Source organism: Mobula birostris, chromosome 6, assembly GCF_030028105.1.
Source record: "Mobula birostris isolate sMobBir1 chromosome 6, sMobBir1.hap1, whole genome shotgun sequence".
NCBI lineage: Eukaryota > Metazoa > Chordata > Chondrichthyes > Myliobatiformes > Myliobatidae > Mobula > Mobula birostris.
The window spans coordinates 142796213-142812110 of record NC_092375.1 but is presented as its reverse complement, the minus strand read 5'-3'; the positions used below and the strand labels follow the sequence as shown (position 1 = coordinate 142812110).

At 40.3% G+C, this 15898-nt stretch overlaps 1 protein-coding gene across 5 annotated transcripts in view; it reads left to right on the top strand.

Moving 5' to 3' along the window:
• Positions 1–15898, top strand: part of iqca1 (IQ motif containing with AAA domain 1) — a 192034-nt gene that overhangs the window by 41330 nt on the left and 134806 nt on the right. For all 5 annotated transcript variants that reach the window (XM_072259601.1, XM_072259600.1, XM_072259599.1 and 2 more), the window contains exons 7-8: positions 3044–3128; positions 10080–10205. In XM_072259601.1, the coding sequence (XP_072115702.1) occupies positions 3044–3128; positions 10080–10205 (211 nt within the window). The remainder of the gene's footprint in view (positions 1–3043; positions 3129–10079; positions 10206–15898) is intronic.

Sequence of the window (15898 nt, the reverse complement as noted above, 5' to 3'; positions counted from 1 at the left end):
TACATTTTAAAATTTACAGAATAAATTTCCATGATCATTAGAAGAGAATGTTTTCCAGTTACCTTTCTGAGCAGATTTATTCTTTATTGATATACAACATGGAATAGGCCCTTCCAGCCCTTTAAGCTGTGCAGCCAAACAACCCCCAGTGCAACCTTAGCCTAATTACTGGACAATTTACAATGACCAATTAACCTGCTTTGGACTGTGGGAGGAAACCAGAGCACCAGGAGAAAACACACACATTCTTCACGGAGGACGTACAGACTCCTTACGGATGATGTCAGAATTGAACTTCAAGCTCTGACATCCCGAACTGTAATAGCGTTGTGTTGCTACATTACCATGGTGTCTCATCATCCCTGCAGATGATTTGCCATTGAACTTGACATCCAATTAGTCATAGCTTCATTATTATAAAGCACTGAAACAGACTTCTGGTCCAACTTGTCAACAGTGTCTTCCTAAGTTAGTCTATTTGCCTGTGTTTTCCTATTCCTGCGTAAATCTTTCCTTTACATGTACCTGTCCAAATGTATTTTAAATGTTGTAATTGTACTTACCTCTACAACTTAACTGGCAATTTGTCTATATTCCCATGATCCTCTGTATGAAAAATTTGAATCTCAAGTCACCTTTAAATCCTACCCCTCTCCTAAGCCTATGCCCATTTGTTTAGACTCCCCTACCCTGGGAAAAGTGTGACTATTTACCTCATCTCTGCAGCTTATTTTTTCTGAACCTGTATATCAGGGGTTCCCAACCTGGGGTCTGTAGGCCTCTTGCTCAATGGTATTCGTCCATGGCATTGGAAGGTTGGGAACCCCTGCCCTATATGGTTATCCACACACACAAAATTCTGGAAGAACTCAGCAGTTCAGGCAGTGTCTATGGAAATTAATCAACAGTTGATATTTCATGCTGAGACCCTTATTCAGGAGCCGAGGATATATGTGGAAAGAATTGCAGGGTGTCCTGGAAGAGATTCCCGCACCATCCTGTGAGGTATCAGAAAACTGGAGAGTGCCTAATTTTGTGCCTTTGTTGAAGAAGGGCTGCAATGACAAACCAAGGAACTACAGACTGGTGAACCTAACATCAGTTGTAGGAAGGACATAGGAGGGGATTATGAAGAACAGGATCCGATCTGTATTTGGATATGTGAAGACTGATTATGGATAGTTAATGTTGTTTTGTGCAGGGGAAATTATGTCTCATGAATTTTGAGGCTTTTTTTTTGAAGGGATGACCAAGAGGATTGACAATGGCAGGGCATTGTCTTTCTGGACTCTAGCAAGTCTATGACAAGGTGCCTCATATTAGGTTAGTTTGGAAGGTTAGATCGCATGGGATCATCAGTACGATAACCAAGTGGATATAAATTGACTTTGGATGGAATCAGATGGTAGTAGTGGTGAGTTGTTATTCAAATACTGTATGTGGCTCCGACCAGTGGCATGTCACAGGAATCAATGCTGGGGCCACTGTTGTTTGTCATATACATTAATGATTTGGATGAGAACGCACTGTATCTAGCATGTTTACTTATGGATGACATGAGAATTATTGGTGTAGTAATGGTGAAGAAGTTATTTAATATTACATTTATATTATTTGATCTGAGAAAGAGGGCCACAAAATGATAGATAGGATTTAACTTGGGCAAGTACAAGGTGTCACATTTTGGCAAGTTAAATCTAGGCAAGACTTGCACAGTAATTGCAAAGTCCTTGGAAGGAGATGTAGAGTAGGGTTACCTAGGGGTACAGGTGAGCAGGTGTAACTGCAACACAGGTAGAAAGAATGGTGAAGAAGACATTTGGCATGCTTGCTTTCTTCAATCCAGAGTGCAGGAGTTGAATGCAGGAGTGATGTTACGATGTTGTTGGTGAGACCACACATAGAGTATTGAGTGCAGTTCCAGTGATCTAGCTACACAAAGAATGTCATTAAGCTGGAAAGGGTTCAAGAGGCTTGAGCTACAGAAAAAGGAAAGACTTGATGTGCTGGGATTTTTATTGCTTCAGAATAAGAGGTTGAGGGGTGAAAATGGTGATGGGCATAGATATAGTGGATGGTCAAGTCTTTTTCTTGGGGTAGGGGAGTTGAAAACTAGAAAGCATAGTTTTAATATAAGAGAGGAAAGATTTAATGGGGAACTGAGATGAAACTTTTTCATGCAGGGGTGGTGGGTGTGTGGAATTAGCTCGTAAAGTTGTAGAAGTGAGTATGATTCCTAGGCTTTCAAGACATTTGGACACATGCTGATTTTTTTTTTAAAAGAAAGGCCTTGAGGGATATGGGCCTAATGCAGGCAGATGGGACTACGTTAGATAGACATCATGTTTGGCATGGATGAGTTGGGCTGAAGGCTGTATTTCCATGCTCTGTCTCTGTTGCTATGACTCAAATTGTAACTCTCGGAATACTGCTGGAAACTATTTCGTAGCCTGAAAATTTCCATTCATCTATCCCTTTGCTTCTTGTTACCACTGAACTGCTTGTACTTCCATAATGCAAGTTTCTCTTAATTTCAGGAGATTCATTATTTCAGTAAAGCTGAAAGTATACATACAGAAACATTTAGATGCTATAAATGTGAAAGTAAAATGCAGGAAACACTCCACAAGTCAGGCAGCATCTGTGGAAAGAGAAGCTGAGATAATGTTTCTAATCAAAGAATTATCCCTAGTCAGTACTAGGAAAGAGAGAAAACAGGTTTGGTTTAAATTTGCTGGGATGATGGGAGAGGTGCAGAAAAGATAAAAGTAATATCATCTGGGCTCACCTTATTATGAAAACTTCCATTTTATCCTGTCCTTTGTTTCCCTCATCTTCTCTGCAACTTGAAATTAATTTGTTGTCTATCTATTCCAATACCGATAAATGGTCTTTGATCTGAAACTTTGTTGAATGCCTTATGAATATATACATTATCCATGCTACTAAACTGTTGTGCTTTCTTTAATCGGAGAATTAAATCCAATCATTTAAACGTAATGACTGGCTTTACTAAGTGCTGTTGTGTTGTTCTTCAATTCAGAAACATAACTGGAAAGTTCCCTGACTATCCTGATGCAGAGCAGGGAGGTTCCGCAGCTGTATTTGCTTCAAAGACTCCCCAAGAGGTAAATTCGGAAATTAATATGAGGCCAATGGATTTCCAGTATAAGCTGAGTTACACAGCCTGCTTATAAAAATCTCAAGTTAGGATTGTTTAACCTAAAAAATTTTAAACTTCTTCAGTTAACTACATACTCTGTAAGTTAATAACTTACTGAACATGCTGAACTGACAAAAACAAGTGTTCTTGTGAGCAGTAATCTCATTGAAACCTATCGAATATTGAAAGACCTTGATAAAGTGGATGTGCACAGTACGTTTCTTATGATGGGGGTATCCAAGACACAGCCTCAGAATAGAGGGGCGTCCTTTTGGAACAGAGATGAGGAATTTCTTTAGCTAGAGAGTGTTGAATCTATGGAATTTATTGCCACAGGTGGCTGTGGAGGCCAAGTTGTCGGGTATATTTAAGGCAGAGGTTGATAGATTATTGATTAGTCAAAGCATGGAGGGATATGGGGAGAAGGCAGGAGACTGGGGCTGAAAGGGAAATGGATCAGCCACGATGAAATAGCAGAGCAGACTTGATGGACCAAATGGTTTAACTCTGCTCCTGTATCTCATCATTTTAATTAACAGCTTTCTCAAAGTGAGTCAACTTAGAAAGATGTAATCTATTTAGTGTGCTAGCTCTGATTTATGATATTACAATTGTTGTAGAAAATTGTGTGCATGCTGTAATATTTTTGGATGATACATCTGGCTTGGAAGTATAAACAAGGGATTGTTTTGCATGAATTTAAATTGGAACTGGAGCTTTATTTAATGTCATATTATAATATTTCTACAATAATCCACTTCATTTTAATTAGGAACGTATGACAAATATGGTATTAGGGGATATTTGATAGAGGTATATAAAATTATGATGGGTATAGATAGAGTGAATGCAAGCAGGCTTTTTCCACTGAGGCAAGGAGATAAAAAAACCAGAGGACATGGGTTAAGGGTGAGGGGGGAAAAATTTAAAGGGAACATTTTGGGGGGGGGGCTTCTTCACACAGAGAGTGGTGGGAGTATGGAATGAGCTGCCAGACGAGGTGGTAAATGTGGGTTCTTTTTTAACATTTAAGAATAAATTGGACAGATACATCGATGGGAGATGTATGGAGGGATATGGTCCGTGTGCAGGTCAGTGGGACTAGGCAGAAAATGGTTCGGCACAGCCAAGAAGGGCCAAAAGGCCTGTTTCTGTGCTGTAGTTTCTATGGTTTCTATAGTCTGGGAGGCCAAATGTTGCAAATTGAAATGCCAGCAACTTTGGAATTACTGATATTCATGACAAGATGCAAAGGTTGTTGAAAGTAGGAAAAACAGAAAAGTGGGACGAGGCTGGAGTTACAAAGGTCCAGTTAAACTTAATGAAAGAACAGCTTAAAACAACCAACCAGTTTAATTGAATGAAGGGAAGGAATGTTGTTGGTTGTTATGGGATGGATGGAATACTGGGGAGAAAGTTGCGTTCAAGATTATTGAAGGGGAGACCAACTGTTGCATCCTGGTGGGGTGGTAGAGGTTCATCCCTCACAACTTAGTGGATGGAGAGAAGGGTAGGCATCATAAATTGGTGGGTGGGTGAGAAGATGAGGCACAATAGATAAGGGTAGGAAAAACAATCATTGAAATTTAGTGTTGGATGGTTGGAAAACGTGATAGATAGGGAGAGACAGTAGATTCATGTTAGAAAAAAAATACATGATTGGTGAGGTGGAGAAACTGGAAAGGTCCTTGAAGGAACAGGTTTTCGATTTAGCCCACTACAGAATAGCAAGCATTGATATGCATGTAAGAGACAATAGGCCATGAAGAATAAGTGAAGGAATAGGAGTATGCTAACAGGTAGCATAAACACAGTATGCCAAATAGTTTCATCCTATATTATGAGAAAATACATGATATTATATTGTGTGTTCCTGTTTATTTCTATGACAATTAACTAAAGATGTGTTTATCACAACAATCTCCGGGTTGTTTTTGTATATTGATGGAAAATGGCAATTCCTGACAACATTGACAAGCTGTTATGAAATCAAGTACTTTGTTCATCAGATGGCATGGGTTTCTATACAAGGCTTCTTTTGGAACCTTATCAGGAAATTTGCAGAAGAAGTCGTTATTAGATGTTCTAGCGACAACTAGATTTTGCAGCTCATTGCTAGACCAGCAGTTTGCAATAGAAGTCCCTTACTTACTCTACAATTCCTGACACACCGGTGCTCCCTCATAATGACCAAACTGAACTTAACCTTCCACTGCACACATGAATTTCCACCTTTACCTGAACTCTTACTACTGACATACTGACAACCCTCCAGTGCCTCTCCTTTATCCTCCAGATTAGCCAATTCATGACTCAATAATATTCCCTTTAATTGCTGGTGGTAGGTTTGGAGCGAAATCTTTATGTCCACTCAACTCTTTTATCTGATTCCCAACTTGATTCCCAGGCTTACCATCTCATGAAGCTAAAAGAAGAAAGTCACTTGATCTGCTAGAACCTACTTTCCACTGGAATTTCCCTTAGAATCGTTCTGGGACCCTACTGAAAATAATCGCAGAATTTCCAAGCATGCCACCCAAAATCCGTTGGGCAGAGAATAAAGACTTTTTTGTCAGGGCAAGCAACTACTTAAGCTTTGCCAATCGTGCTAGTCAGAATGAGTTACGTGCGAAACACAAGCAACATATTTACTCGAGACCGCATATGCTGGAACCTGGAACAATACAGAAAATGTTGGAGGGAATTCAACAGGTTAGGCAGCATCTCTGGAGGGAAATTGGGGAGTAAAATTCCTTCAAAATTGGTAGACCTTGAAGAATCTTTGCAGTGGAGTAGCAAAATGGAGAGGAGGAAAACTTCTTCAAAGTTTCTATTTCCCTCCCGAAATGCTGCCTGACCCACTGAGTTCCTCTAGCTTTTTATGGTGCCACAGAATGATTGGTGTTTTGGCACTATCATCTTTCTACTTGTGTCAATCAGGATACCTCGGGTTCCCTTAGGAATGTTGGACACTGCAGAGTTTATTTTTCAAATAAAAAGGAGCATTCTATCAAGTAAAATAAGTTGCATATTACTTTTTATAAAAATTGTTAACGTGCCAACATTGGCAGTTGGAATCAAACCTTATACAACCTAGGGAATATAGCCATTTAGAAACATTTTGTAGCCATTTGAGCAATTATGAAATGAATGCAGATTCATTGTAAAATAAAAGCTTTATTAGACTGAAAATTATGAATAGCACCTTTGTTCTGTCCCAATAAGTCAATCTCCGTCATATTTTGACAAAGACAGTGGATTAATCTATTTTTCTGCGTGTTGAGATTTAATTGGCAAACAAGCAAAAATAGAATTTAAAATGCTTGTAAGCTGGCCCTGGTTTGGGTGCAGTTTGATATCAATTACCAAAGTTGGCATGGTAACAGTTTTATAACAGTAAAATATGACTAACTTTAAAAGTTTTCCTTTTTGTTTAAGGCTATCCATACACCTGATTGATCTGAGAAGCCTTGGATGGCACATATAGGTGAATGATAGAAATAAAAGTTGAATGATAAGGCAAAGGGAACATTAACTTTTAAGGAATTTTTCTGAAAATATGTAATACTCCTTAAAGATTCATAACCAGCATAAGAACCCATTGCTCGTTAACCTATCAATACTTCTCTATTTGCCAAGAATATTCCATACATAATCATAGAAACATAACACAGAAAGGGGCTCTACCTACTAGCCTGCTTAGTCCATTCTATAGTCATCTGTAGATTAGTATAGATTAGTATGCTTATCTATATTAATCCCATTTGCCCACATTAGGCCCATATCACTTTATGCCATAGCTACCTATATACTTATCAAAGCAGCTTTAGCATGCTGTAATTGCATCTGTCTCAACTATCTACTTTTACAGTTCATTCCAGGTATTCAGCATAGAGCAACAGAGAACAGTAACAGGCCCTTTGGCCCATGATGTCTGTGGCAAATAAGAAGCCAAATTACACTCATTCTTTTCTACCAGCACATGGTCCATTCCTTTCCTTCCTTGCGTATTTATATATCTATCTAACAGCCTCTTTAATGCCAGTAGCTTATCTGCAGTGTTCGTTACTCTCTATGGAAAATATTACTCTCAAATTTCCTATAAATGTCTTTACTCTCACTTTGTGATCCCTAGCCTTAGATAGTTTTAGATGAGAAAAAGATTCTGACAATCTATTCTGTGTCCTCATAATTTTAGAAACCTCAGATCACTGCTCAGCCGCCTTCTTCCCAGTAAGAAAAAACCCTACCTTTCCAAACTGTCCTTACAGTCTTCTATTACCACCACATTCTTCCTACAGTGTGGTGACTAGAAATGTACACAATGCGCCAAGTGCATTAAACCAATGTTTTGCACAACTACTATGTGATGTCTCAACTCTGATACTCAGTGCCATAACCTGTGAAGTCAGGCATTCAAAATAGTTTATTTTCTTTCCTATCCACCTGTGTCACCTTTTTATGGAATCATGGAATTGTTTCCCATGATTCCTCACTGCATCAACATTCCTTATGGTCCCAGCTACAGTATTTCTTCCATGTTCTACTAGAATCTGACCTTGCATAGCTTTGTACAAATATCGTTGACATGCATAATTTTGACAGAACAGCAAAGAAGTTTACTTCATCAAGAACAAGTGAATTTGCTTGTCTATATGTATGGAAAAACATGAAAAAAATTACTTGAATATTTTTGCTTGATCACAAAAGCAGACACATATTTTGGAAAAATACTTCACTTTATCAGCTGTCAAAATGCATGAAGTTTTCATTTCATTCGATTTTTATTCTGTCTGCTCAATTTACTGTTTACTCAGTTTACTGTACTTTGATTATGATCAATTTGCACAAATTACTACTACTCATATTCATTGTTTGTGGCTTAGAGTGGAAAATTCAAAGTAAAATTTATTATCAGAGTACATGCATGTCACCACATATAACCGGGAGATTCTTTTTCTCCAGACATACTTAACAAATCTATAAAACGGTAGCTGTAAACAAGATCAATGGACAACAGACTGTGCAAATGCAGATATAAATAAATAGCAATAAATAACAAGCGTGAAATAATAACTAAGTGTCCTTAAATGAGTGTAGTTATCCCCTTTTGTTCAAGAGCCTGATGGTTAAGGGATAGTAACTGTTCTTGATCCTGGTAGTACGAGTCCTGAGGCACTTGTACCTTCTACCTGATGGCAGCAGCGAGAAAAGAATATGGTCTAGGTGGTGAAGATCTTTGATGATGGATGCTGCTTTTTTATGGCAACGTTTCGTGTAGATGTCCTCAGTAGTTGGTAGGGTTTTACCAGTGATACACTGGGCCAAATCCACTACCTTTTGTAGGATATTCTACTCAAAGGCTTTGATGTTCCCATACCAGGCCATAAGGGAGCCAGTCAGCACATTTTCCGCCACACATCTATAAACGTTTGCTAAGGTCTTTGACATGCCAAATCTCCACAGGTTCCTGAGGAAGTGTTTATTTATGATGTCTGTTGGTTAAAATAATTTCAAGAACTTTTTCTTGTAGTCCATGATGTACTGCAGATGTTTGAGAGAATTCTCCAATGCAAGAATAATATTAGACAAGAGACTGCAGATGCTGAAATCTGGAGCAAAAATCAGACTGCTGGAGGAACTCAGAAAGCAGAACAGCATCTGTGGGGAAGGGTGAGGAACTATTTTGTATTTTAGGTCAAGACCCTACTTTAGAAACTAAGCCTAGAGAGGGAAAATAACTGGTGTAAAGAAGAGCGGGTGTGGAGTGAGATGGGAGCTGGCAGATGAGTAATGGACCATGGAGCCATAGAGGTGTGAAGATGGAGTCAGGAACAGGAAAGGTGGAGATAGAGGGTGTTTGGTGAAAGCCCTTTCCCTTGCGTAGAAGGGTTCAAAGCTTATTTCTAGACCACCACTCTTGTCACCATGCATTGGACCTAAAAAATCCTTTCGGGTAAGGTAAAGATTCATGTGCAATTTGTCTATTGCATTCAGTACTTCTGATATAACTTACTTTACATTGGCAAGACGAAATGTAAACCAGGTTTCCAGTTTGCAGAGTGCCTACACTCTGTCTTCAGTGATCATCCGGAGCTCCCAGTTGTATGTCACTTCAGATCCCCTTCCCATTCCCATTCCCATACTGACCTACCCATCCTTGATCTTCAATGCCAGGGTAAGGCCTAAAGTAAACTGGAAAAACCCCACCTCATATTCTGCCTGAGTAGTCCACAACCCAATATTATGAATATTGATTTTTTTTTTCCAATTTCAGGTTCCCCTTGCCTTCCTCTGTCACTCACTCCAGTTTTCCTGTATTTGTTCCCTTTTCCATTCAGCCTCTCGGTTTTATCCACACTGCACCCATTGATTTCTCTTCCTATCTGCCTGTTATCTTTCCCCCAATGGTTTCCGTTATCACTTTCTTTATCTAGCACTTGTAGCCTTTATGAACTTGCATATCGCCCTCCAGCCTCTGTCTCCATCTTCACCCTCCTCAGCCCTCACCTGGCTCTGACTACCTCCTTTATTTGATGAAGGGTCTTGGCCCAAAATGTCAAATGTTCATTCCTCTCCATAGATGTTACCTGACCGCTGAGTTCCTACAGTGTTTGTGTTTGTTCCTCTATTTTCCCCTTATCCGCTTCCATGTTACCACCATTCCTTTCTCTCTGACCTGTCTCCTCTGCCCATCATCCTTCAGTCCTCCTCAATCCACCTCTCATCTACCAGACCCTGTCTCATCTCTAATCTCTTTTATAGTGGCTATCTATCCTCTTTGCTCTCAGTCTTGATGTAGGATCTTGACTCAAAACATTGACATTTTCTCTCCCCATACAGATGCTGCTTGACTCACTGAGTTCCTTCAACAGTTTGCTTTTAGCTGCAGGAATAATATCAACTTTCTCCACAGGTGCTTCAAGAACTTGCTGCACAAGAAGGGAAAAAGAAAGAGAAAGATAAAGAAAAGAAGGAGAAGAAGAGTGGAAAGGACAAAAAGGAAAAGAAGAAAAAAAAGAAAGGAAAACCTGATAAAGAGGTATTGGTACAAATTTAGGCTCTGGCTTAAATATTCTTGTGGTTTCTGACTCTTGCGTTCAGGGTTAATTTGACTGTCCAACATCTAATTTTATGTTGCTTGGGTTTTGAACAGGATATTCTTTCTTTTGCATGATCTCACAGAGGTTTCTCCTATCAATCACACCCTCAGTTTAGCAAGGTCTCCATGATCAAATTCTGCCTTCATGTCGATGGTGGTTACTCTCACCTCATCTCTCTCACCTACCTCTTTCTCTTCTCTGATGAATCAATACTACTCTATCTGGAGCACCACTTGGGAGACCTTCTGTGTGTGGCAAAGATTCGGAATGTACTACACTTCAACGTCCATCGCCTGGCCTAGGTTGGTTGGTTGGCTGAGAGCTAAGGGAAGATGCTGCTTAATTGGGTTTACAGCAAGTACTGAGGAAAACATTGAAAGGGACCAATCTTCCTACCATGGATGCATCTGTCCACAATAGTATCAATAGGAGTGACCACTGCACTAACCTTGTGGGGATGAAATTCCATCTTCACAGTGATAGTATACTTTATCATGCCTTGTGCACTACCATGCTAAAAGGGGTAGATTGTTTCCAGTATTCTTTGTTTCCTTTTCAGATTTGCAACTTTTTCAAACTTTGATTTCACCAATATAATTTAGATGTTCTGTTGTGCTCAATAAAAAGATAGTCAAGACATTTTATGCTCTAAGCTATCCATTGCTATTACCAGCTAGTTATTGCTAGCCATTGGTGGAATAGATGGTTTTACTTGCAAAAGGATAGCTGGGAATGTTTTCATAGGAAGCTGAGGGGTGATGTTATAGAACTTATAATTATAAATTATGAGGAACTTAGGTAGTCACAGTCTTTTTTTGAAGATGAGGCAAGTCAAAAACTTAAGGATGTAGGATAAGGATGAGAGGGGAAATACCTAAAAGGGATGTGAAGCAACACACATGTTGCCCTGGTAAGCCTCAGGCCCTCTCAGCTCGCTTCCATCTAGGGGGAGCAGCCTTCGGCCCCGCCAAACTGGGTAATCAAGTTTGTGTAGGTGCTGTGTGTTGTGTCCCCTGTGTAACATCAGTAACCCGAAATAACATTCAGTCCACAATGTGTGGTTAAACGATTAAGATTTTATATTTAAGTATGGGGTTAATAGAAAAACAAAAGAAAAGGAAAACAAGTAAAAGGCACCAATAATCTCATAAACATGTCCAGGGCACAAACGTTGGAGCTCACAGATTCCCTTTCGCTGATCCTCCTTCACTCGTCGTCGACCCCTGGGCTCCAGCCCCGAGCCCAGGCCCAGCGGGTCTGGCAACCGTCTCCTCAAGCCACGTCAGCTCTCTTCATCCTCCTCGCGCCTTCTCCCCTGAAGCCCGCACAAACTGACAGCTTTCACACAGACAGAAAGAATAACATGTATTCATTTGTTAATCAATTGGAATAGAAGTCCCGTTATCACTAATTATAATCGAAACATACTGCTAAAGAGAACCACTGTCTCAGTAGTTAACAGTACAGAGAAACCGTTCTATTCGCCTTAGTAGTAACATAAAAGAAGAAACCCTTACACACATAAAATGCTGCAGGATCTTAGCAGACCAGGCAGCATCTATGGAAAAGAGTAAACAGTTAATATTTCAGACCAACATCCTTCATCAGGACTGGAAAAAAAGATGAAAAGTCAGAGCAAGAACATGGGGGAGGTGAAGAAAAGGTAACAGGTAGTAGGTGATAGGTGAAACCAGGAGAGGGGGAGGGATGAAGTAAAGAGCTGGGAAGTTGATGGTGAAAGAGATAAAGGGCTGGCGAAGGTGGAATCTGACAGGAGCGGGTAGAAGACTGTGGAAGAAAGGGAAGGGGGAGGAGCGCCAGAGGGAGATGATGGACAGGTAAGGAGGTAAGGTGAGAGAGGGAAAGGGAATGGGGAAGTGGTGAATGAGAGGGGGTGGGGGCAATTACTGGAAGTTCAAGAAATCAATGTTCACGCCATCAGGTTGGAGACCAACCAGAGAGAATATAAGGTGTTGCTCTTCCAACCTGAGGAAGGTCTCAATATGGCAGTAGAGGAGGCCAAGGACTGGCATATGGGAATGTGAAGTAGAATTGAAAAGGGTGGCCACCCGGAGATCCTGCTTTTCCTGACAGTCAGAGCGTAAGTGCTCGGTGAAGCTGTCTCTCAATCTATTTTAGGTCTCACTGATATATAGGAGGCCACACTGGGAGCACCAGATATGGTAGCTGACCCCAACAGACTCGCAGGTAAAATGTTGCCTCAGCTGGAAAGACTGTTTAAGACCCTGAATGGCGGTGAGGGAAGAAGTGTAGGGGCAGGTGTAGCGCTTGTTCCACTTTCAAGGATAAGTACCAGGAGGGAAGTCAGAGGGACAAATGTTCAAGGCAGTTGCGTAGGGAAAAATTCCAGCAGAAAGAAGGGAGGGAGGGAAAGATGTGCTTGGTGATGGGATCCCATTGGAGATGGCTGAAGTTATGGAGAATTTTCTGCTGGATGCAAAGGCTAGTGGGGTGGCAGTCATCTCCTGTATCCAGTGTTCCTGGTGGGTCCTCCTGTATATCAGTGAGACCCAGCGTCCAGTAGATTGGGAGACCGCTTCGCCGAACAACTACAGAAAATGCAGGATCTTCCGGTGGCCACTTATTTCAATTCTACTTCCCATTGCCATTCTACATGTTAGTCCATGGCCACCTCTACTGCCATGAGAGGATCGACACCTTATATTCCATCTGGCAGCTTCTAACCTGATGGCATGATTTCCTGAACTTCCGGTAATTGTCTCTCTTTCCCCTCCCCCCCCCCCACCTTGTCCCTTTCCCATTCCCTTTCCCTCTCTCACCTTATCTCCTTACCTGCCCATCATCTCCCTCTGGTGCTCCTCCCCCTTCCCTTTCTTCCATGATCTTCAACCCTCTCCTGTCAAATTCCACCTTCTCCAGCCCTGTATCTCTTTCACCAAAAATTTCCCAGCTGTTTATTTCCCAACCCCTCTCCTGGTTTCACCTACCACCTACTATCTGGTACTTCTTCCTTCCCTCTCCTCGCCTTCTTGCTCTCACTTCTTGTCTTTTTTTCCATCCTGATGAAGGGTTTTAGTCCAAAACTTTGACTATGTACTCTTTTCCATAAACGCTGCCTGGCCTGCTGAGCATCTCCAGCTTTTTGTGTGTGTTGCTTAGATTTCCAGTGTCTGCAGATTTTCTCATGATGGAGATGTGAAGGGAAGTTCTTTACTCAGAGATGGTTGGTAGATGGAAGGAGCTGTCAAAGGAGGTGGAAGAGGAAGGCACAATTACAGAGTTTCATAGGCATTTTGGTAGGTACATAGATTTAAAAAGAATTTGAAAGGAATCTGGGCATAATCAGGAATATGGGATCAGCATAGATAGGCCTCTTGGTTGGCATGGATGATTCACAATTAAAGGCCTTTTTCCATGCTGTGTGATACTATGATTTTCAGGGCTGTTCTTAAAACCCTCATTTTATTTATATGCAGCCAGTTTACTAAAACTCTTTCTTGAGCATTTATATTGTAAGATTGTTAGAGAATTTGAGATTTTGGTAGGATACACGGTAGTTCAAGAAACTGTTTTTATGGCCAGCAATTTCAATAACTAGAAGAAATGGAGGGAAGCTTGTGAACATCATTATAATTCTGCAGGAGGATGTGATCAGAACTGTGAGACCTTTTCTTCAGAGATATGAGATATCATCTTCAATATGCTATCTTCAATTGAACAGAAAATCTTTCACTGGGGAAGTATCTACTTACCACAATCTCAATTCGATGACCATGAAATATGGTCTAGTTTTTTTTTATTGAAGGTGACTATGTGTCTGATGTCAGATTGCATGCCCTTGTCTTCCCAGCTGTGAGTGATTAGGTTGTGAATCTATGCTGAAGTTCCTTTCTGCAATATTTTCACCAAAGATGCCACCTGCTCCTGAGGCTTGTTGCATTTCATTTCATTAGGTCCAATCTCAATGCCAGCATTGACCAACCTCATTCCTGGTGTCATAAAGTTAATATATTCTATGTACTAAGCACCAAGGCCACTCTTGGATTCTTTGAACAATATACCCATCTAAGTGCTACTTATAAAAACCTGGAGGAACTCAGCGGGTTAAGCAGCATCTAAGGAGAAAAATGGACAGACAATGTTTTGAATTGAGAGCTGTCATGGCGCCCAAACATCCATTATCCATTCCCCACCAAAGATGCTGCCTGACTCATGAGGTTCCAAACCTGCAGGAAGGATTTGATGTGAAAGATGCTTTTCAGTGACAGCAAAGTGATGTCTTAGTCTTTGTGTTTGTTGGTGAGTTGTGCTGCTGAGGCATTCTGTCAATATAGTTGGTCTTGACAGTGCTGAAAAAATCCACACATAATTGCAGCTTTGTAGGAGTTGCTTGACTTTTTTATTATTCTCCTATGCTTTTTCTATCTACCATCTATTGGTTATCTTTTTGTCATTGGAGCTTGGTTTATGAAAGCATGTTAAGCTGTTTTTGTTCACCTTGTGGAAGGGTGTTTTCAATCCAAGCAAGCAAGTGTATTTGTATAGCAGTTTTCAAATACAAGGTAGATCAAACTGCTTTACATAGAACAAGATATAAAAATCAAACATCAAATTTCAGACAATATGTAAGTGAGTAAATCACATTAAAATAGATAGATAAATAAATAGAAGTTAGATTGCAGGAGATTATAATTAAAGTCTACAGCAAAAAGAAATATTTTAAGCCTTGATTTAAAAGAGCTTAAAGTTGGGGCAAACTTAAGATCCTCTGTAAAGTTACTCTAGATATGTGGAGCGAAAGTCACTAAAAGCTGCTTCACCATGTTTAGTTTTGACCCTGGAAACAGTAAGCAGACCCACCACGGACGACCTGAGAGCTCGGGGAAGTTCATAATGCAGCAAGAGATCAGAGACCATGCAGTGCTTTATAAACCAGTAGTAATATTTTAACGTCAATGATAAACAGGAAGCCAGTGTAGCCATCTGAGAACTGGAGTGATATCCAAGAACATTCTGACTTTGGATATTCTGATAGAGAAGTTAAAGCTTTGATGTTTCACTGATACTAATTAAGATGGAATGCCCGGAAGTCCAATCTGAGTCACAGTGTTATAAAGCATGGAAAGCAGACCCTTCAGCCTAACTTGTCCAAGCCAACTAATGTGCCTGTCTAACGTAGTTCCATTTGGTCCATACTCTTCTAAGTCATTTCTATCCATGTAAGTGTTCAAATATTGTATAACCATTGTAATTACACTCTATCATTTCATTTTGCAGTTTGTCCTATGGATGTACCACCCCCTGTATGAAGACATTGCTCCTCAGATCCCCTTTAAATCTTTCCTCTCTCATCTTAATCCTATACTCTAGTTCCTACTCTGAAAAAAGAACTGTGTCACTATCTAGCCTATCAATGCTGCTCATAATTTTATGAGCCACTATAAGTCTCCTTCATTTCTAGAGAAAACAGTCCCAGCTTATCCAGCATTTGCTTATAATTTAAACACTTCAAACCTTATGAATTGTTTTTTTTTTATCCTCTCCAGCTTCATAGTGTAACATTCTTTGGTATGGGAACCAGAATTACACACAACACTCCAAGTGCAGTCTCACTGACATCTTGTAAAGTTGTAATGTGATATTCCAACTC